This window comes from Bufo bufo, chromosome 10, assembly GCF_905171765.1.
Source record: "Bufo bufo chromosome 10, aBufBuf1.1, whole genome shotgun sequence".
Classification (NCBI taxonomy): Eukaryota; Metazoa; Chordata; class Amphibia; order Anura; family Bufonidae; genus Bufo; species Bufo bufo.
The window spans coordinates 103,324,398-103,346,647 of record NC_053398.1 but is presented as its reverse complement, the minus strand read 5'-3'; the positions used below and the strand labels follow the sequence as shown (position 1 = coordinate 103,346,647).

The 22,250-nt window shown below is 41.9% G+C and overlaps 1 protein-coding gene and 1 long non-coding RNA gene across 2 annotated transcripts in view; one reads left to right on the top strand and one right to left on the bottom strand.

Annotated features, from left to right (window-relative positions):
• The window catches only part of SLC12A4 (solute carrier family 12 member 4), a 78,129-nt gene extending 57,939 nt beyond the window's left edge, over positions 1-20,190 (top strand). Inside the window, exons 15-24 of the mRNA XM_040408984.1 lie at positions 863-982; positions 3,444-3,548; positions 6,465-6,633; positions 9,353-9,548; positions 9,967-10,136; positions 11,902-12,033; positions 12,901-13,008; positions 14,030-14,214; positions 15,123-15,256; positions 17,717-20,190. Of these exons, the coding sequence (XP_040264918.1) occupies positions 863-982; positions 3,444-3,548; positions 6,465-6,633; positions 9,353-9,548; positions 9,967-10,136; positions 11,902-12,033; positions 12,901-13,008; positions 14,030-14,214; positions 15,123-15,256; positions 17,717-17,808 (1,411 nt within the window). The 3' untranslated portion in view covers positions 17,809-20,190. The remainder of the gene's footprint in view (positions 1-862; positions 983-3,443; positions 3,549-6,464; positions 6,634-9,352; positions 9,549-9,966; positions 10,137-11,901; positions 12,034-12,900; positions 13,009-14,029; positions 14,215-15,122; positions 15,257-17,716) is intronic.
• The window catches only part of LOC120980124, a 31,079-nt gene continuing 28,927 nt past the window's right edge, over positions 20,099-22,250 (bottom strand). Inside the window, exon 6 of the long non-coding RNA XR_005774470.1 lies at positions 20,099-20,199. This is a non-coding gene — a long non-coding RNA (uncharacterized LOC120980124). The remainder of the gene's footprint in view (positions 20,200-22,250) is intronic.

Here is a 22,250-nt window from a genome sequence, read left to right as displayed (position 1 = left end):
CATGCATTTTAATGCCGTACACATACAGGTCTCCGTACGGCGTTACAACAAAGTTGGGGAACTAATTGACTTCAGATCTTGCATCTGAAACGCGATTTGCTCACCCCTAATACTAATACATCCAGATTTGTAAAAATAAAGCTTCCTAGATATACCGTGTTTCCCGAAAATAAAACATACCCATAAAATAAGTTGTAGCAGGATTTCTAAGTATTTGTGCAATATAAGCCATACCCCAAAAATAAGACCTAGTGATAGGCGTGGCTAAGCGTACCGGCGCAGAGCGGTAAAGAAGACAGGCAGCCCTTCTCATCTGCCCCATCGTGACAGCTGCTATCTCGGAGGTGACCCTAGAGGTGCGGGCAGCCCCATCAACAAGGTCGGCTGCCCCTGTCAGGTCCCAGTCCTTCTGTGCGTGCTGTAAGCTGAGGCATAGAGGGAGACGTAGAAAGTAAAAGTCTCCTCCGTGAAGTGAGGAGCAGGAAGTTCTGCTTCAGGTATTGTGTGTCCTCAGGGGGAAGGATAAAGCTGTTGCTGCCGTTTTACTCAGCACTGTGGGTCTCTCTCCCCCAGCACCAACCAACAACAGTCTGTGGGTCTCTCTCAGCCCACACAAACACCAGTAAAGCTGCTGCTCCCCAACACTGACCAGCAAGTCTGTGGGTCTCTCACCCCCCACAAACACCATCCCCTGAAAATAAGCCATAGTGTGTCTTCTCAAGGAAAAATAAATATAAGACAGTGTCTTATTTTCGGGGTAGTTATTAGTTTCCTGGCACATTAGCTGTTGCAGCCTCTACTACATACAGCGCTTTTTGTGATTTCTGAACAGTATTTGGTGTCGTCTTTTTACTATTCATAGGGCTCTGTCTTTCTTGGGAATGAGCATCTGCTTGGCCCTGATGTTTATATCCTCTTGGTATTATGCTCTTGTGGCTATGCTGATTGCTGGAATGATATACAAGTATATTGAATACCAGGGGTAAGTTTTAATTTACCTTTTAAAATTACCTAGAGCTGAAATGTAAGGACAGAAGTGTTCATTAAACAAGATAAATGTATGTAACGGATAAGCAGTAGAGGTGAGCACATCCTTTTCATTTTCCAGAAATTTGGGGCTATTCCAAATCCGAATTTTTGCCGATTTGATTTGGCCAATTTCTTAAAATGGCATTTTTCAGATTAGAAGGCAGGAAAGATGGAGGAGGATCACTTGACCCCAGGCGGTGTGTGTTTATACACACAGCCAGGTTTTTACCCCCAAAAAGTAAAACTTTTTCAGACCATATTTAAGCATAAAAAATCCTACAATGCAGTTTGCGTTTAAACAGGCTGTTATCACCAGCCATAGCTATGTATGTCACTGTCACTTTAAGATTACTTACGCTGGCTTGGCGTTAAAGAGCTTGAAATGAGTTACATACAATCTTAGGAGACCCCAAAATGTCATCCACATTACAGGACAATTGGAGGACTTTCGAGTCGTGTAAATTTGTGACCCTAATCGAATTTGCCGGATGATTCAGCTGCCGAAATGAATCCAAATTGAATTTGAAAAGATTCGCTCATCGGTAATTAGTGCAGGTCACATCTGCTGCGGTTCTAACAGAAGCTACCAATGGTGTTGGACTACATGACTCCCATGTATAACAATGCTGTTTACTGCTTGTATATTCTTATTAGTATCCTGAGCTATAGGGTACATTCACACGACCGTGTGTAATCCTTTCCGTTTTGAGCTCCACAAATAACAGAACCGCGTGTCCGCATTTTTCGGACATATGACTTCAGTTTGTGTTCCGTATGTCCTCCATTTTTTACGGTCCGCAAAAAACGGAAGGAAAAAAAAAAGAGAGAGAAAAAAGGTAGGGCTTTCAATAATACGGAAACGGATGCGCAAAAAACGGATGACATACGGAAACTATTCCGTATGTCATCCGCAATTTGCGGATCCATTGACTTGAATGGTGCTGCGGACCGATCTGTGCAGACAATAGTAGGACATGCTTCAAATATTTGCGGAATAGAAATGCAAAAACACTGATGCGGACAACATACTGAATGTTGTCCGCACATTTTATTCATCCATAGGAATGAATGGGTCCGCTTCTATTCCACAAAATGCGGATCGGAAGCGGAAAAAATAATACGGTCGTGTGAATGTACCCATATACTGTATATTATTTATAAATTTTGATTTATCTTTCGATCTACTACTTTGACATTAAAAAGCTTCTCACAAAGTCACTACAGAGATTTACATGGATTGTCCATTGTTTGAAAAGTCTTAAAGGTCCTAAGGAAGGAGTGTTTGTGGGTAGACGAATTGACCAGGGCTTCTTTATCTTGATCTAATGTCAAAATCTTGCATTTGTATGTCTCTTGAGGAATAAGGCTACATTCACACCAACAGGAAAATTGGCCGTGTGATAGTCGTTTAAGTAATGGCCGTAATGCAACCATTTAGAATCAAGTGAAGTCAGTGGGGCTATTCACATGGCCATTTCTTACGGTCAATAAATAGCGTCTGTCGGGAAAAAAAGGATATGTCCTATTTTTGGCCGTTTTCACAACCAGGTGGACCCCATAGAAATCAATGGGATCTGTTTTAATGGCTGTTTTTACAGGGCCAAACCCCTTTAGTGGCAATGAAAAATGGGTACAAAGGGCCTTTCATGGGTTAAAATAAAAAATACTTATTACGCTGGGAGCACAGGTCATTTCCTGCAGCATCCAGTGAGGAGCGAGTGTCCCCGCGTGTTGGTTAAGATGAGCATTTAAAAAAAAAAAATTATATATTTTGTTTTACAGAAGCAGAAAGGGGCCATAGGTGGCATTATTAATACTGGGGGTCACTATTGGCGGCATTATTAATACTGGGGGTCACTATTGGCAGCATTATTAATACTGGGGGCCACTAATGGCGGCATTTTCAATACTGGGGGCCACTAATGGCGGCATTAATAATACTGGTGGTCACTATTGTTGGCAATATTAATACTGGGGGACACTAATGGCAGCATTATTAATACTGGGGGCCACTATTGGCGGCATTATTAATACTGGGGGCCACTAATCATGGCATTATTAATTCTAGTTGTCGCTATTGGGGGCATTATTAATACCAGGGGCCATTAATATGGAGGCATTAATCATACTGTGGCACTATGGGGGACATTATGTATAAGAAGGGCACTGCAGGGGTGGTGTGCTTTTTTTTTTTTTTTAAAAGAAAAAGCCAATTTAACTAATTTGTTAATAGCTTTTTTTTTTAACAGCTGTTAAAAATAGACAGATGGCCAAAAAATGCATACAAAAGTGGTATAAAAATGGGCATGAAAATTTTTTTCTTCTTTTTTTTTTTTCTCTTTCTTCCATTTCTTTCTTTCTTCCTTCTTTCCTATCTTATTAAAATGTTTTAATGCTGTTGATTTCATGGACAGAGCTGAGAAAGAATGGGGCGATGGAATTCGCGGACTCTCCCTCAGTGCTGCTAGATATGCCTTGCTGAGACTGGAAGAAGGACCCCCTCACACCAAGAACTGGAGGTAGTCCATTATTTCTGTTTAATGGTATATTTGTATGCAAATTGTTATTTTCATCTTCTGGTGCCATAGTCAGTATTTAGAGAGTTAGAAAGATGGAAAATATAATCAAAGTGCACCATAGGATGAGGATGACGTGGAGCACAATAGCTACACCACTCACCACAATTAAGCTGCTATCTGGCACTTGATATCCTATACTGTACTTTTTTTCAATTTTTTTTTTCTCAAAAACTAAAATTTTTTGAAGTTATACAAAGTACTTGCTGATATGAAGTATGGAACCTTCTATATGAATTCCCCCTCTCCCCACCCAGCGCCCCCACAGGCCCCTGTGTATGGTTAATGTTGTAGAGCATATGGCATTCGCCACAACCACATCAGAGATCTGGTCTACAGGGCTGCCAAGAGTCGGACGACCTCCGATGGTAATTTTATACAGGAATTACTATCCTGATGATAACCCTTTTAAATCTAACCTGTTTAGGACCACGCTCCATATATGCACGGTCCTGGGGGTTCCTGCTCCTGTAGCATGTCTCCTGCTTCGAGACAGTGAGGGACCCTGAGAAGAATAAAAAATGCGGTTTATACCCAATTCTGTCTTCTCTTTTGCAATTTACATGGCTCTCAGTGAGTGCTACGTAGCGGATAAAGGCAGCGGCATTGCCACTGATCACCGGCTCTCTCCCTGCAGTGACTGAAGTCACCATGGCGGATACTTTTTATGCCAATGGGACTCAGTCAGGTTAAATAAAGTGTTTTGTATTCACCCAGAATAACATTTCAGTCGTCTTAGTCTTCAGACAGTGACTGTGCAATTCTTAGAGGATATGCATAATTTACATCATTGCAATCGGATACGTTATCATAAACTGTACAAAAATCTGTATGAACATAAAGAGCACAATGCAGCGCTTAGACTGGGCCACCGTCAAAAGGCGCATTCCCTTTAAAGGCTTCAAGTCTCAGATAACCCCTTTAATGTGTCATGATGGACACTGCAATCTTCATGAGACAACGCCTTTAAAGGAAATGTGTGACCAACCTTTTTTTTCTACCATTTAAAACCAGATAGGAGTACAACTCCTTTTTTTTCGAAACTCTTCATTTCTTGATTGCAGATTTGTTTATTCTATTTCCTGAACGTGATTATGGGGGCGGCCATCTTGCCTGATCATTTAGAAAGCATTAAGAAAATTAAATTGCTTTATGGCAGCCCCATGGTCCATAGACACAATGGTCAGGAGAGGACCTCATTGACTTCTATGGGAGAGTTTTCTAGGCATGATCTGTGACCTGCGCAAAGTTCATTGTACAAGGAAAGAATAGATAAGCTTTGACCATCACCTATTGTGAATGGTGGGTCCTTTCTTATCTATGCACAGAGGTGATATTACTACAGGCAGGATTAAAATAACAGATAAGCAGGTAACTGCAGTAAAGTGATCTGTTCAGACCAAGAAGTGGTGCCTATTATTAGGCTTAGTGGACAGTGGGAAAAACTGCAGGATTTAATGTTTTTTGTTTAAGTATAGATATTGACATGGGAAATTAAAAATAACATCATTAAAATTCCTTCAAAATATGTTAAACATAAAAATGTGATTTAAATAGTATGTCATTTTCTGATGACCCAATACCTTTAATAATCAGTCTGTCTGTTGTATCCTTCAGCCAGTTAGGCCAATGACGCACATTCTGCCTTCGCCCCAGCAATCTCATTGATACCAGCCTTTTGTATGGAACAAAATCATACAGCTTTAAAAACCATAGGTCTTCGGCAGCTTTACCAAGATCCTGTTTAAAAATGCTGATCACATTAGTTTGATAGAACGTACTACATTTCCCATCTTGAATTGCTGACATTTCTGGTTGTTTTCCTTCTCTGACAGCGGAGGAGCTAGCCCTGCCCCCCCCCCCCCCCATTGTGCAGTTTGTATTGCCCTCCCCCACCGCTGAGCCTCTCATGTTAGTTCCCATTTATAGCCGCCTATAACTCCTAGTGCAGCAACTGAGCATGAAACTAAGGTTACTTTCACACTCGTACTTTTAACATCCGTTCAGGGCTCTCACAAGCGGTCCAAAACGGATCAGTTTTGCCCTAATGCATTCTGAATGGAAAAGGATCCGCTCAGAATGCTTCAGTTTGCCTCCGTTCAGTCACCATTCCGCACTGGAGGCGGACACCAAAACGCTGCCTGCAGCATTTTGCTTCCCGCGTGACGAAACGGAGCCAAACCTTTTATCTGGCACAATAGAAAACGGATCCGTCCCCCATTGACTTTCAATAGAGTTCATGATGGATTCGTCCTCGCTATGTTACAGATAATACAAACTGATCCGTTCATGACGGGTGCATGTGGTTGTATTATTGTAATGGATCCGTTTTTACAGATCCATGACGGATCTGCCCAAAACGCGAGTCTGAAAGTAGCCTAAACTATAGGCTGCAGCTCTAGAGAGCGATCTCTCTCACTCTCTCCAAAACTAGCAGTGGATCCAGCAAAGAATAAGATGTAACTAAAGCATTTATACCTTTTCTATTTCTTGAATCCACAACAGATGAAAAATACCGAAGTAATAAAGGAATGCGTCCTAAAGTGTATTCATTATTCCTGCTATTAGATATTGAGGACTTGTTTCATGACCGTTCTGACATTGTCTCCTACATTACTTTATACTATATCTCAATAAAATTCCTTCCACTTAATGTTTAAGAGATTGTAACCTAAAATAATTGTAGACTTTATTGTACTTTGAAGTTCCTGACGTTGTGTAGGAGATCACTACTATGAATATATATAGGAGAGGTGGAGAGAAAGTAAGGGCTTTCCTCAGGAAGATGTGTAAGAGGACAGAAGTCATGTTCACTCATCCTGTCTATTCATTGTGCTGGCTTATGTTGATATTTTTTAGGCCTCAGCTGTTGGTTTTACTAAAATTGGATGAGGATTTACATGTCAAATATCCACGTCTGCTCACGTTTGCCTCTCAGCTGAAAGCTGGAAAGGGATTAACCATTGTTGGTACCACAGTACAGGGTAACTTTTTGGACAGCTATGGGGAAGTACAAGCTGCTGAACAGGTAGGAATCTGGAAAAATGTATTCCGATCCATGGTGGCAGATGTGTATCAACATTCTACTGAGAGTTTGCATATTTTTTAAAGAGGACCTTTCATCAGTTTAGCCATAGTCTAATTATGGTCTTACCTTATAGGGCGGCCCCCACTGATGCCATGGCACTCATCCAATCAGAGTGCACCGCTCTTAGCCAGGGAGAAGCTCATCCAATCAGAGCCCACCACTCTTAGCCAGGGAGGAGCTCATTCTCCCTGGCTAATAGCAGTGCGCTCTGATTGGATGAGCTCACAGCCAGGAAGAAGAGAACCACCCCCAGCGAAACTGCGTGTCGCCGCCTAGTATAACCGAGTCGGCTCATTATAATTTAAGGCGCCAAAATCAACGGGGCCAAGAGCCATGGCATGGCATCAGTGGGGGCTGCCCTGTAAGGTAAGACCATAATTAGACTATGGCTAAACTGATGAAAGGTCCTCTTCAAAGCTAAAGTCAGGAGTAGTTGCAAAAAAAGAGAAGTATGTATGTTACTATTAAACGTTTCCTGTATTTAGGCTGCACTCCAGATTTTCAAAATAAGTGCAAAATACTGACCAAATGTTAAAAGGGTTGCCCGGGTCTACTGATGACCTGCTGGATAACTAAATGCTAGTTTTATAATAGGTTGATACAGAAAATGGTAATGCAATAGAAAAATGCTAACTAAAAAACTTAGGGGGTTATTTATGAAGCTGAAATACGCCTATATTAGGCATATTTCAAGTGCAGACTGTGGCGCAACAGCCAGTTGCCCTGCAATCTGCGACTTATCCCTACTCACGGCAGGTCTAAAAAAAGTGGCAGTGCCGGGGAAGGCAACCGGCTAGGAGGCCTGTCTCCTCTACCATTTTCTACGCCTGAAACAGGTCTAAGTGTGAGACAGCAAGGACATTTAGAAGTGGCGGTGGACCCTCTTCATAACTCCGGCGGATCCACTGCCAGCTTACAGGTTTATACAGACCGCTGTCTAAAACACCGGTCTTAATAAATGTGCCTCTAAATTTGCAATCACTGGGTACGGATCTACCTTCTGATTTACCAATATAAGGTCAGTTTTAAATGTTGAGTGGACTTTTTCTATAACTTTGCACTGTGCACCCAATACTAATGGTAGACTAGACGTAGGGGTGGGCGATATGGCCTAAAATCTATATTGCGATATAATTTTAAGCATATGCGATATATATTGCGATATATTGTTTTCTATATTTGGGGGGGCGTGTTTAAACTTTTTTAAACTTTTTATTTAATAACTATTAGTCTCCTTAAGGGCTAGAACGTAGAACCCTTGTCATATTCACCCTAATAGAGCTCTATTAGGGTGAATAGGACTTTACACTCTCCCTGCTGCCCTGTGCTTTGTGCACACAGCAGCAGGGAGCTGATCCCCCTCCCCTAAACGGTGCCATCCACAGATCCCCCCCCCTCCCCTAAACGGTGCCATCCACAGATTCCCCCCCCCCTCCCCTAAACGGTGCCATCCACAGATCCCTCCCCTCCCCTAAACGGTGCCATCCACAGATCCCTCCCCTCCCCTAAACGGTGCCATCCCCAGATCCCCCCCCCCCCCTCCCCTAAACGGTGCCATCCACAGATTCCCCCCCCCTCCCCTAAACGGTGCCATCCACAGATCCCCCCCCTCCCCTAAACGGTGCCATCCACAGATCCCCCCCCTCCCCTAAACGGTGCCATCCACAGATCCCCCCCCTCCCCTAAACGGTGCCATCCACAGATCCCTCCCCTAAACTGTGCCATCCCCAGATCCCCCCCCCTCCCCTAAACGGTGCCATCCACAGATCCCCCCCCCCTCCCCTAAACAGTGCCATCCACAGATCCCCCCCCCCCTCCCCTAAACGGTGCCATCCACAGATCCCCCCCCCCCCCCCCCCCCCCGACGCTCACAGGAATACATTTAAAAACGAATCAGTAACTTTAACTTTATTCATTGGTGATCTCTTTACTGTATACCTTACTAGGTCTTAGCTCCGATAACAGCAGGCAGTGCGGGCGGGCGGCACTCACTCACTGACGTCACGCGCCTGCGCCGCCTAGTGGGAGGAGCAGGCGCGTGACGTCAGTGAGTGAGCGCCGCCCGCCCGCACTAACTGCTGTTATCGGAGCTAAGACCTAGTAAGGTATACAGTAAAGAGATCACCAATTAATAAAGTTAAAGTTACTGATTAGTTTTTAAATGTTCTACTGTCAGCGGCGTGGCCCTGTATATTCTAACCCCAGGCAAGCGTCCCTGTCACCATGGGAACGCCTGGGGGTTAGAATATACCATCAGATTTGAGTTTTCACGCGCTCACTGAGATCGTGAAAACTCAATGATTTACTGTCAGTCCCCCCCCTCCTCCTCTTTTGTCATTGGTGGTCAGCGGCAGCCGCGCACAGTGGGGAGGGAGGGACTCTCTCCTCCACTGTGCCCAGTGTGCCGGCTCAGGAGAAGATGGTGCGCGCAGAGAGCGCGATCATATCGCGGTCCGGCGATATAGGCGATATGCTCAAAATCCATATCGTGGCACAAATTTATATCGCATATCGCCTATATCGTCTATATCGCCCACCCCTAACTAGACGCACCTACGAGTTCTTACAAGTAACTTGTCATTTCCATGTTATACATTTTGGGTTATTATTGTACTGAAGACTCTATCATTCATTAGCAAATGTTTTTTGATCGTTTTAGACCATAAAAAATATGATGGAGATAGAGAAAGTGAAGGGTTTCTGCCAAGTTATTGTCTCCAATAAAATTCGAGAAGGCATTTCACATTTGATCCAGTCATGTGGACTTGGAGGAATGAAGCACAACACTGTAATGCTGGGGTGGCCTTATGGCTGGAGACAAAGTGAAGATCCACGTTCATGGAAAACCTTTATTGGCAAGTTTTGATTATTTTGCCTTGATAATTCTCTAACTTGTTCAAAGGGGTTGTCCAGCCTTTTCTAACTGATGGCCTAAGTGCTGTCTATTTCGGGCAATGGAACTGTACCTGACCGACTGATCAATGGTGGTGCAAGGTGTCGGACCACCACCACCCCACCAATCAGCTATTGAGGGCCTATCCTGAGTTTAGGCCATGACTTAGAAGAGACTGGGCAATCCCAATAAAGGGGCATGGCATATGTATATTGTTATTTGTGGTGGTCTGTAGCGAGGGGCCCTTGCCAATCTAGAGATTAAGAGGACCGCCATCAACCGTGCAGGGAACAGTAACACAACATATGACCACCTCTAGTGGTGGGAAATGCTGTTAATGCGATATTTCAATCACTGTGGCTGTTTTTTTCCTAATACAGAGACTGTACGGTGCACAACTGCAGCTCATTTAGCACTGATGGTCCCTAAAAACATCCCCTTCTATCCCAGCAACCATGAACGTTATCTAGAAGGAAATATTGATGTGTGGTGGATTGTGCATGATGGTGGGATGCTGATGCTGCTGCCATTCCTGCTAAGACAACATAAGGTATTACTTTTATCTATACCATGTATAACACCATATTTTTGTGCAATGCACATATCACGTTTTTAAAATATGGAAAAATATTAATGTGAAATGGTAACCCCAACAGTGAGTCGACTGATTTCAAAACAGAAATCTATATAGATTGTCACATGCCAGGAGTAATTTTGGATCATTGTTGTATTTCCATTCATTTACATTACTTGTGGTACATGCAGTAATCCTCGGTCACTCCTAAGCTTGTGCCCAAAGTCGTCCAAAAAAGTCATGTAGTCAAAAATGGGGAAAAAAATTGTGTGGGGTAAAATAAAAATAAAAGGTGCCATTGTTTTGGGGAATATGCTAAAAATGACGAGAACCTTAATACGTACAGTTATGGCAGAACCAAGTTTATTTCTTTTTTTTTAAGCTAAATTTTATTTTGATTGCCATATTTTGACATCTATAACTTTCATATTTCTATTTGCAGAGGTTTTTTTTTTGGGGGGGGGGGGGGCAAACTGTAGTTTTTATTTGTATTATTACAATTTTAAAGAACATATTTATATTTTATTCAGTTTTGTTCAGGGATAAGTTGACCAAAAAAAGATGATTTGGCAATTTTTACATTATGGTAATCCCCGCAGAGGATAAATACTGCTATATTGTAATAGTTAGCTCATTTCTGGATGCGGCAGTACCATGTAAAAACATATGTAAACATTTTATTTATTTATTTATTTTCAAGAACATTTTTATTTTATTTTACACAGCAGACACCCGGACCTAATGTCTGCGATTGGTAATAAAGCCAGTTGCAGACATTTAACCCCTCAGATGCCGTGGTCAAATGTGACTGTTTTTTATCTGAGTTGCTTTTTCCAGGGAAGGATGTGCTCCTGGGGCCATCAAGGTTCCTCCATACTGCAATTGGGGGAGCCGTTGGTTGATCTTAAGACCCTGGGTCTCGCTGAAGAAACAAATGGTATTAGAGCTGTAGTTTCTATTAATGGCCTCATAATCTGCTATGTAGAATCACAGCAGAATATAAAAAAATTTCAAGACCACTAGGAGGGGCTTAAAAGGTAAAAAAAATAAAAAAATTATGTAAAAATTCTACTCATCCTCTTTTCCCCATAATAAAAATAAACAATAAAAAAATATCATTAGAATCACCACGCCCCAAAATGCCCAAACTACGGTATTAAAATATAAATGTATTTATCCCTTATGGTAAACGCCGTACAAATTTTTTTTTCGAAATGGCCATTTTGACGCCCTTGCAAAAAATAATTAATGAAAAGTGAACAAAAAGTCATACACACTCCAAAATGGTATGACTGAAAACTACAAATCTCAGTGCAAATGAGACCTCACTCAGCTCCATAGATGCAAATATAAAAAAGGTTACGGGGGTCTGAATGTGGTGATGAAAAAAAAAAAAAAGAAAAACTGTGTGTGGTATCGCTGACTGAAAGAATGACGGTAACAAGTCATTTTTACCATATTAAAGAACACTTTAAAAACAAACATTTGTGGCGGAATTGTGTATTTTTTTCCCAGCTCCCCACTACATCATATGCAATATTAAAAGTAGAACTTGTCCCTCAAAGAACAAGCCGTCATACGGGCTATGTTAACGGGAAAATAAAAAAAAATCTTGGCAGGGAATGAAAAACGAAAACACAAAAAAGGAAAATTGCAGCTTCAGGAAAGGGTTAAGTGTAATTGCCTCAGCTTCTGTGTGATTGCATGCTTGATGAGAAAATGTTTTCTATCTGTTTGGCAGGTTTGGAAAAAGTGCAGAATGAGAATTTTTACTGTAGCACAAATGGATGACAACAGTATCCAAATGAAGAAGGACCTTGCAACTTTCCTTTATCATCTGAGAATAGAAGCTGAGGTAGAAGTAGTCGAGATGGTAAGACAATGAAAGGTTTTGTTCTTCAGCTACATTTAAGTGTGTTACTGTATATGACTTTAAAGGCTATGTACACTTTTGGAGACAATTTTTGTTTGATTGCATTTTACACATTTTTGGTTTAAAATCATATTTTCAATTGGCCTTTATTTAAAATATTGATCTGTTCTGTCACAAAGAGTTAACAGTTTTTCACTGGTACTTTTACTTTGTGCTGGTCCTCTAATAACCCTCATCTCTAAACTACCTAGAGGTCATAAACACTTATTTAAGCCAATTTTTTATTAGTAAGATAAGAACTGAGCTATAATGAGTGTTTATAATGTCAGAGAGCAGAGATAAGGAGCCTGTCAGCTCCCCAACTGACGGAAAAGATAGATAATCCAGGGGCTGCTTCTAGTGCATCTCAGCTCTGTACAGAAAAAAGTGCTCTGTATTTTTAATAAATACCAATTGAAAAAATGATTTTTAGCTCAAAATAAGTACAATGCAATAACTAAAAAAATTGCCCCAAAAGATGTACATCGCCTTTAAGATTTGACATTAGTATTGCATATATTTTTCTACACATTTCATTTATGAGCAGCTGCTTACAGAACATTTGATAAGGCCAAAAGAAAAGCCTCTTTACAAGAGGATGTGCTCGTCTATGGAAAAATTCTCAACACATTTAACTATTTTTTTTTATCTTTTTATCATGAAGCATAAATAATAACTTTTTTTCTTTTGGGTTAATATGATTACAGTGATACCAAATATGTATAGTTCTTTTTATGTTTCACTACTTTTGAAATGGTAGGTCATCGATATCGAAGTTCTGGAACACTTCTTTAAAAAGCTTAATTATTCAAAACTTGTGTGTTTCAGCACAATAGTGATATTTCTGCTTACACGTACGAAAGAACGCTAATGATGGAACAGCGCTCTCAGATGCTTAAACAAATTCGCTTGACCAAGACAGAGCTAGATCGGGAGGTAGGTTTCACTGCTACCTAACTTTCTGCGTATAATTCATAGGGTATGTAAGGTGTGTGTGATACAAACTCCTCTTTTTTTTATTTTTTTTTATATAATTTATTGTAAATTCACCTAATTTGAATATAAGAACATTATAGGAGATGTACTATCCAAAGGAGCTAATTTTGTTAATACCCTATTAAAGGGCTACTGTTGATTTAATAAGGATCGGGACCTTCTTCTAATAACTGTAGCCAAGAGCCACTGGGCATAACAGTGTAGAGCAGCGGTCAGCAACCTTCGGCACTTCAGCTGCTGTGAAACTACAATTCCCAGCATGCTCCATTTATTTCTATGGGGGTTCAGAGAAGAACAGAGTAAGTATGCATGCTGGGAGTTGTAGTTTCACAACACCTGGAGTGCCGGAGGTTGCCTACCCCTGGTGTAGAGTATATAACCCCAGCTGTAACACCTCATCTCTGGGAGTTTCACAGACTATTTATTGCACCCTCTAAAATCCCTGGTGTTCCGCTGGATTGTGTTGGGTGTTATTCAGGGTGTTATTTCTTACACAACATTCATAGATTTATTGAAGAATGTATTGTTGGTAACATATTGTTAAAAAGATTTCCAGCAGTCCCGTAGAGAATGAATGGAGCATCATGGCGCGTGCTCGGCATGCTGCGCCATGAGGACGAGAGCATGGGACCCCCGTTCTCAAGATCAGTGGGGTTGCCACCCATCAGTTAGGTATTGCTTACTATATAATGTGCTGCCTGCAGACTGCACTGCATTTTCATATTGACAGGTTCACTTTAATGACATTGGCTATATGATTGGGGTTGTTTTGCTGCTGCAGAATAAATTTAAACTTATAACACTTAAAGCATTCTTATTTTGCATCATTTTTTCCACACCTTTTATAAATCTTTTGCACAGTACGATAGATGGATAGCAATTGTCTGAAATTCCATTTTACTAATTTTTGTTGACGTGTGTTTCTTTTGTATATTTGTACTTTTCTCTCCAAATGTCTTAGGCACAGATAATAAAGGATAGACATTCTATTATTCGCTTGGATAGCTTGTGTTCTGAAGATGAAGAGGAGATTGAGGTGGTGCCGGAGAACTTCCACATGACTTGGACAAAAGAGAAACACAGTGCTGAGAAGCGAGGGAAAAATCATTCATCAGAACATTTCAGGGATCTTTTTGACATAAAACCGTACGTTGGCCCAAGAGTGGATGCTGCGCTTGCTTTTGAAAAGGGGATGTCTGACCAGGAAAATCATTCCACTGAATTTCCTCTAAGTCAATAATCAGAAACTCGCCTGTCTACTGGATCTACTAAGGCTTGTTTCACTTTGCTGTTTACCGATCCGACAGGCTGTTTTGGCTGGGAACAGCCTGCCGGAATGTCGTTCTGCCCAATAAACTATAATGCTATAATGGGGTCCGGCGGAGATCTGGATACAACCCAGCATTCTATGCCGGAGCAGCCTGCTTGGAAGGCTGTACTGACAGTGTGAAACAAGCCTAAGATAAACCTATTCTCCACATATTCAATATCTATCAATTAATCAATCAATCATTTAAGTATACTAAATATATTCCCTATCTTAATTCTATATAAGGCTGTGTTCACATCACCTTTTTATAGCACATGTAATGTATAAACATGACATACACCTTAAATGGATGCAGTGGCATCTGTCACTATAAGCTTCCACTGTAAAAAAAAATATATATATATATATTTCAAACTATATATATATATATATATATATATATATATATATATAAAAAATTCTTTCATATTTTTTATAATTTTTTTTGCTGGACTTTACAGGATGGAAAAACATAGTGTACTATACTTTTTATTCCTTTTTTTCCCTAATGTATATATGTTAAACATGAGACAAAAATGTGATGTGAACAGCCTCTTAAATGTACGTGGTGCAGTTTTTTGTAATCTTTATGTTCCACATTACTTTCTATGTTGTGTATATATATTCTGCTTTCTTTTTATTTCTGCTTCCAGGGAATGGAAAATACTGTAAGTGATTTGTGATTACACCCCAACCCCAGCATTTAAGCTTACAGATTACTAAAATATATAGTTTTATCTTTCAGCAACCAGTCCAATGTTCGTAGGATGCACACTGCGGTGAAACTGAATGAAGTTATAGTCACAAAATCACATGATGCCAAATTAGTACTACTCAACATGCCAGGTCCACCTAAAAATACAGATGGGGATGAAAACTGTATCCTTTTTATAAACCGTACATTAATTTAACAGTACAAGTCATTATTTTTACTGGACATCTGTAATGTTACTGGCTGTCCTCTGCTTCCAGTTTATACTTGAGGTGCAATTTCTTATGCTCAAACATATGGACCAACAACAGCATTTATCCTAAAATAAGGACCTACCAGCCTGTCACTGCTGTGTCACGGTCTTGTTGTTGTGCGTCATGACACGTTAGCCGTGCATGCTGGTTGCCAGTGGCAACGCGTTGTGGTGCAGCATGTTTGTGCTTTCCTTCTTCTTCTGGTTCTTTCCCTGTTTGGTGCTGGAGGGGTTAACTTCCTGGATAGGTGTGTTCTGGGTGTGGCCTCATGACTCTTCTTAATCTGGTGCTGTGAGCAGGAGGTCAGTAGTTCTCAAGAGGTCAGTAGTTCTCCAGCCTTGGTGTGTGCTGGAGCTATGCTACTGCCCTGGATATTCCATCCTTCCAGTGTGAGGGCCACCTAGTTAGACATTGAGGTCTTCTGATGTTATCCTTATGTATTTTCCCCTTCCTTCCCTTGTATATGTTTGGTGAGGGTTTATGTACAGGGTGTGTTATGTCTAGTGTTGTGTTACATGTCTGGTCTGTTTGGTGTGTTGTCCAGCATGGTTGCTAGACATGCCCCTGTCTGTCTGTGCCTTCGGTGAGAGGGCCCCTGGGTTCCCTGGAGGGGGAACCACAAGTCAGTGAGCAGCTCTGCCTAGGGCCGCCATGCATTCTGTCCGCATGGGAGTCCAGGTAGTCTTGGTGCTGGTGTTCCATCCTGTTGCTGCGGAAGGTAAGTGCTTGTTGTTCCGGTGTGTTGTCGTATCACTGGGTTCTTACTTGCCGACCCCGTTGCTGCTCACTGTATTCCCTTACCTTTTGCTGCTTGGCCTGTGAGACTCCTGTTCATCCGCGTTCTGGAGGAACCGGTAGTCTCTAGCTCCTAACCTTTATTCAGGGATCATCAGGGCGATTCGGGGTTCCTTTTGTATGAGCCCACCTGCCATCTGGGTCTGCTCATACGGTTAGGAGTCAGGTCCAGGATTAGGGCGACTTAGGAGGTGACCTGCTCCCTTTTCCTGGTGTCCAGGCCTAGTTGCTTCCCCTTTTTCCCACGCTATACGGTGGGGAGTTTTACCCCACCGTGACAAAGCCGCAGCATGGACACTGGACTGTGGACTGGCTGACTGCAGCATGGACACTGGACTGTGGACTGGCTGACTGCAGCATGGACACTGGACTGTGCGCTGACTGCAGCATGGACACTGGACTGTGCGCTGACTGCAGCATGGGCACTGGACTGTGCGCTGACTGCAGCATGGGCACTGGACTGTGCGCTGACTGCAGCATGGGCACTGGACTGTGCGCTGACTGCAGCATGGGCACTGGACTGTGCGCTGACTGCAGCATGGGCACTGGACTGTGCGCTGACTGCAGCATGGGCACTGGACTGTGCGCTGACTGCAGCATGGACACTGGACTGTGCGCTGACTGCAGCATGGGCACTGGACTGTGCGCTGACTGCAGCATGGGCACTGGACTGTGCGCTGACGGCAGCATGGGCACTGGACTGTGCGCTGACTGCAGCATGGGCACTGGACTGTGCGCTGACTGCAGCATGGGCACTGGACTGTGCGCTGACTGCAGCATGGGCACTGGACTGTGCGCTGACTGCAGCATGGGCACTGGACTGTGCGCTGACTGCAGCATGGGCACTGGACTGTGCGCTGACTGCAGCATGGGCACTGGACTGTGCGCTGACTGCAGCATGGGCACTGGACTGTGCGCTGACTGCAGCATGGGCACTGGACTGTGCGCTGACTGCAGCATGGGCACTGGACTGTGCGCTGACTGCAGCATGGGCACTGGACTGTGCGCTGACTGCAGCATGGGCACTGGACTGTGCGCTGACTGCAGCATGGGCACTGGACTGTGCGCTGACTGCAGCATGGACACTGGACTGTGCGCTGACTGCAGCAGTAGCTGTAATAAATTATTAATTACATGAATTACAAAAGTGTTCAGATCCAGGTGCTGGTTTGAAAACAGTAGAATATTTTTCGTGGGACAACCCCTTTAAGACTTTTGAATTTAAAATTGACAATTTCCATGAAAAAAAAATTCAGGAGGATTTTTTTCCCCAATTCTCTCAACCTCTTGATGATCACAAGGCAACAAGGAATTTTGTTTTTAATAAATTTTATTCCATCAAAACACATACTTATAATCTATCCCCACACTTATCTTGACGCATACAATAAAAATATTTATATATAAATTTTAATGATAAATGCTTTAAAAATAGAAGATGGAAATAGCAGTGTCAGAATTGATTTTATACATTCCTCCATACTAAAGAATTTGTATCAATTAAAGGCTATATACTGTATGTCTGAAAATGAAACCTAAAATATTTACGGTTTGTCAATCCTTATAGTTAATCTGTAGATATGGAGTTCCTCGAGGTATTAACAGAAGGTCTGGAAAGAGTGCTGCTGGTTCGCGGAGGAGGCCGAGAGGTTATCACCATCTATTCCTGATACTGGACCAATCACACCTTTTGTGCCTTTTGATCAAACGTTTCAGAAGCAAAAAAAGCATTTCAGGAATCTTAAAATTTCTATTTAAACATTTGCCGATGTGTTTACACAGTCTGAATGATTCTACATCCAAAGCTGTATATGATTAATGTTTACTTGAATAGATGACAGGCTAAGACCTGCTTTACACTGCCGGCAGAGAACAACCTGCTGGAGCTCTCTGGATCATATTGCTTGATGTTACTGGAATGCCCAACAGCCTCGTTGATTATAATGGGGTCCAATGGAGACCCGCTGCTACCTGGCAAAGCCCTATTTGTCTGGCCGAATCCCAGCATATTTGCCGGGTAGCAGCCAGACCCCATTATAGTCAATGGGGCCAGCGGGCATTCCAGTAACATCTGGCAATGCCAGATCCAGCGAGCTCCAGCAGGCTGTTGTCTGCCAGTAGCGTGAAACAATTGTAGCTAGAATTATTTGGTTGGAGGCAATATTGTTTCAATAGCGTGGCATAATATAGTAGATACGCAATGCACTGCTGAAAATTGTTAGCACTTTAATAGCTTTTACGATGTTCACAAAAGTGGAATAGAGACTGTATTTAAAGTGTACCCCCAAAAATATTGTCAGAATTATGAAAACTTTTTTTTTTTTGCCCATAGCATTCAATTACAACTCTGCTTTCATTTTTCGAGAGAAGGTCGCCATCAGCAGCAATTTTAGCGTTTAACGTTTCCTAAATCTCCGACATTGCACAGCACTTATTCAATATGAAATCAATTAGAGGCCCAGAGCCTAACATCTGTGGCAATTTAAAAGAACGGATAGTCCATGCTTTTATTTTCAGAATAGACCAAAAAAAAAAAAAAAAAGTATTACTGAAGTATATTACTAAACTGTTCAGCTGGGCTGCACGACATTTTGTAAAAACCTAATTGGGGGTATACTTTAAGTGCTACATAAATTAAGAATTATAAGGAGACTGTATAAATGATCAGCTCTTCAAGCGCCTGACTGCTATAGTCTGTGAGATTAATAAAGGGCCACTGTCATTAAATAAGAGAGGCGATGTACCCACTTTACAGCCCATGAAGCTTAGGGCATATACTCTACTTTTGCCACCCCTCTGTTGAACACCTCAGGTGGAGCAGCTTACAAGGTCTACAGTATCAATCTGTGTGGTTGGACAGTGAATGCTCTCATGCACTTTTAGGCTACATTTACATGACTGTTTTGCGGTCTGCAGATAGTGGATCTGCAAAACATGGATGCCAGCCGTGTGCATTCCGCATTTTGCAGACTGCACATGACTGGCGCTATATAGAAAATGCCTATTTTTTTTCCGCAAGAATAGGACATACTCTATATTTTTGTGGGACCATGGAACGCAACAACGGATGCACGAACACATGGTATGCTGTCTGCATTTTTTGCTGCTCCATTGAAATGAATAGGTCCGCACCCGTTCCGCAAAATTTCGGAATGGATGCGGACTCATTCATACAGTCATGTGAATGTACCCTTAAGTGTGTGTGTGTGTTCTCTTGTGAACTCCAGTTTATGACTGATTTCTGTATAGAATCTATATGACTGGAAATACATATTTTGCTATACTAATTGCATACTTGATGTTGCGATATAGCACGTTCACACTGTAGACATGTTCTGAAAGGGTTTGAGAAATGAAAACCGAGCTCAGAGAAGCCATCATGTATCTGAAAGCTATTAGGTGTGTAAATAGTGTACAAGACCTGCTATCGTTCAAGATTAGTACAAGGCAAGTAAAGCAAAATTTGTGTAGGTTATCCCTTGCGACCTACGTCTGTTTCTGGCTGCTCCAATGGTAACAATACCAGCCATGGCCCCTTCCGAACTGTTAGTAGAAACTGATGCAGTATTGAAGAGAAGTAGTATCTGATTAATTCTATTAATTCTCTTTAATTTCGGTTAATGCTTAAGCTGTATTTTGGGTCCAAAAATGTTATTTCAGTGTTCATCCAGATTGTGTGTAGATTACATTTCTTGCCCAGTTTCCCATTCTGCCTTTTTATTAGAAATTTTTTTCAGTGTCTTTTTACTGGTGCCAATTTTAAGTATAAGATTTAAATAAAGGTTTATGTATTTTGTTCATTCTAAGAAAAGTTTGACGTTATACACTTCATATTTATTAATGTGTAGTGTAGAAAATAGAGAAATTTAATAGTTATATGCTTTCTCTACTAAGCAAAGAAAAAAAAAATATGTGGCACATTTATTAAGACCGGCGCTTTAGACACCGGCCTTAATAAGCCCCTGCGCCGGCGGTGGATTGCCGAAGTTATGTGGAGGCGCCGGCCTTTGCATAATTTCGGCGTATCCACTTCCAATTCTAAATGTAAGACTGCTTCCTTTCTGAAACGCGCCAGCTCCTTCCCCACCCGTACCATGCCCACTTTTTTTGACATGGCGTGAGTGGGGAATCTGCGCCAGATAAACACCACAAAAGTGGCGTATATCTGGTCATAAATGACCCCCTATGTTTGCACTAGGCTTTTTCTGTAAGTATTTTTAGGAATTTCTCAGAAAGCAACATGCTCAACACTTCCTTATAGGAGTTGTCACATGTTAATGGAAATGATTAAAGAAATGAGAAGAAAAATTGTCAAGTTGACAAGCACTGGTGCATTGTCCTGACCTAAAGAGGTATTCCAGTTACGGTATGTTAAGTTATCCCCTATCCACAGCTATGTTCGAAACTCTCATAGAAATGAATGGAGCATCCGCACACATGCCCGACCTGCCTCTCCGTTCACTTTGGGGGGGGGGGGGGGGGGGTCAACTGGGTCTGGGGGCCTCGTGGATTGGTGGGGGTTCTAGTATGACTTAATAATAGTATCCCTGATCCTGTGGATCAGGGATAACTTAACATAACCAGAATACCCCTGGGGACCTATGGCAGATGCCTCATCCTTAAATTATCATTGAGAACACCAGTTTTAATTAAACTTCTATTTTTTTGCCTTTTGTCAGTACAGTTTCTAAATATTTTTTACGTGTTCAATTTATCTTAAATCTATGGTTTAATTTTTGTTGTTTTGTCAGACATGAGTTGTGTATTTTACTATGTAATAATATATAAAATAAATTGTTGCATTTTTATTTTTTCATGGAATATTTAAAAACATCCACTTTTCAAGAAAACCACACACTGTTTGGTTTAACTTACTGTAGCTAATCATTTTCACAAGGTTACATAAAGTCAAACCAGTATTGTGTGGTTATACGACATGTAAGGCTATGTTTCAGCTTGCATATTTGTAGAGTGCTGCTACATACACTACTCACAAAAAGTTAGAGATATTTGGCTTGTGGCTAAAATTTCAGGATGAACCTAAAATGTACTCTAACCTTTACAGGTGAACTTAATGTGACCTTCTCTTAACTTTTGAATGCACGTGGCCAACTGTTTAATGTTTCAGTACTTTTTGCACAACTTGCTGTTCTCTAACAAGGAGCTTAATGGCAAAATTCACAACAGGTGTTTGATCCATGAATCGGCCAATAAATTTCCTGGTTCAATTCGAATTGGTATTTAAACAGTCCTCCTTATCATGCTGTTCACATTTTGACATAATGAGACCAAGACAACACCTAACAATTGATCAACAGTACCTTGCCATTGCGAGAATTCAAGCAGAATGTTCCCAGACAGAAGTCGCCACTGAGCTTAGGGTGTCAGAGTGTCATCAGCAGGTTGCAACAGAGATACAGAGAGACTGGAAGAGTCACAGAAAAGCACATCCCACACTGATGAACGCTTCATTGTGAACAATGCCCTGCAGACCCGGATGATGAATGCCCCACAACTCCAGGCATGCGTGCTAGACAACCTGCAAAGTTACGTGACCACACCACTAGGCATAGGCGTCATTGTCTTGCATGGGCCGAGGATCATCTACGCTGGACGAGTGACAAGTGGGTGTCAGTGCTGTCCACTGATGAAAGTCGATTCACGCTGAGCAGAAATTATGGCCGCCAACAATGTTGGAGACGTCAAGGAGAGCTCTGTGCATCAGCCACTGGTGAGCCTTTAGTGGTGGTGGTGTTACAGTGTGAGCAAGTGTGTCTAGTCAATACAGAACTGCCCTACTTTTTGTAAATGGTACAATGACAAGCCCATACTACTTGAATAACATCATTAATCCTTGTGCCTCTGCATAAACAACTCAGGCATAATTTCATCCTCCTGGACGACAATGCGCCAGCTCATCAAGGTTGCATCATTAGGGAACGGCAGCTGGAGACTTGGATACCTCAAATGGTGTGGCCTGCACTTTCTCCAGATATGAATCCCATTCAAAACTTATGGGATTAGCTGAGTCTTTGTGTAGAGGCTTGTAACTCTGTACCCTAGAACCTCAATGACCTGAGGGCTGCCCATCAAGAAGAGTGGGATGCCATGC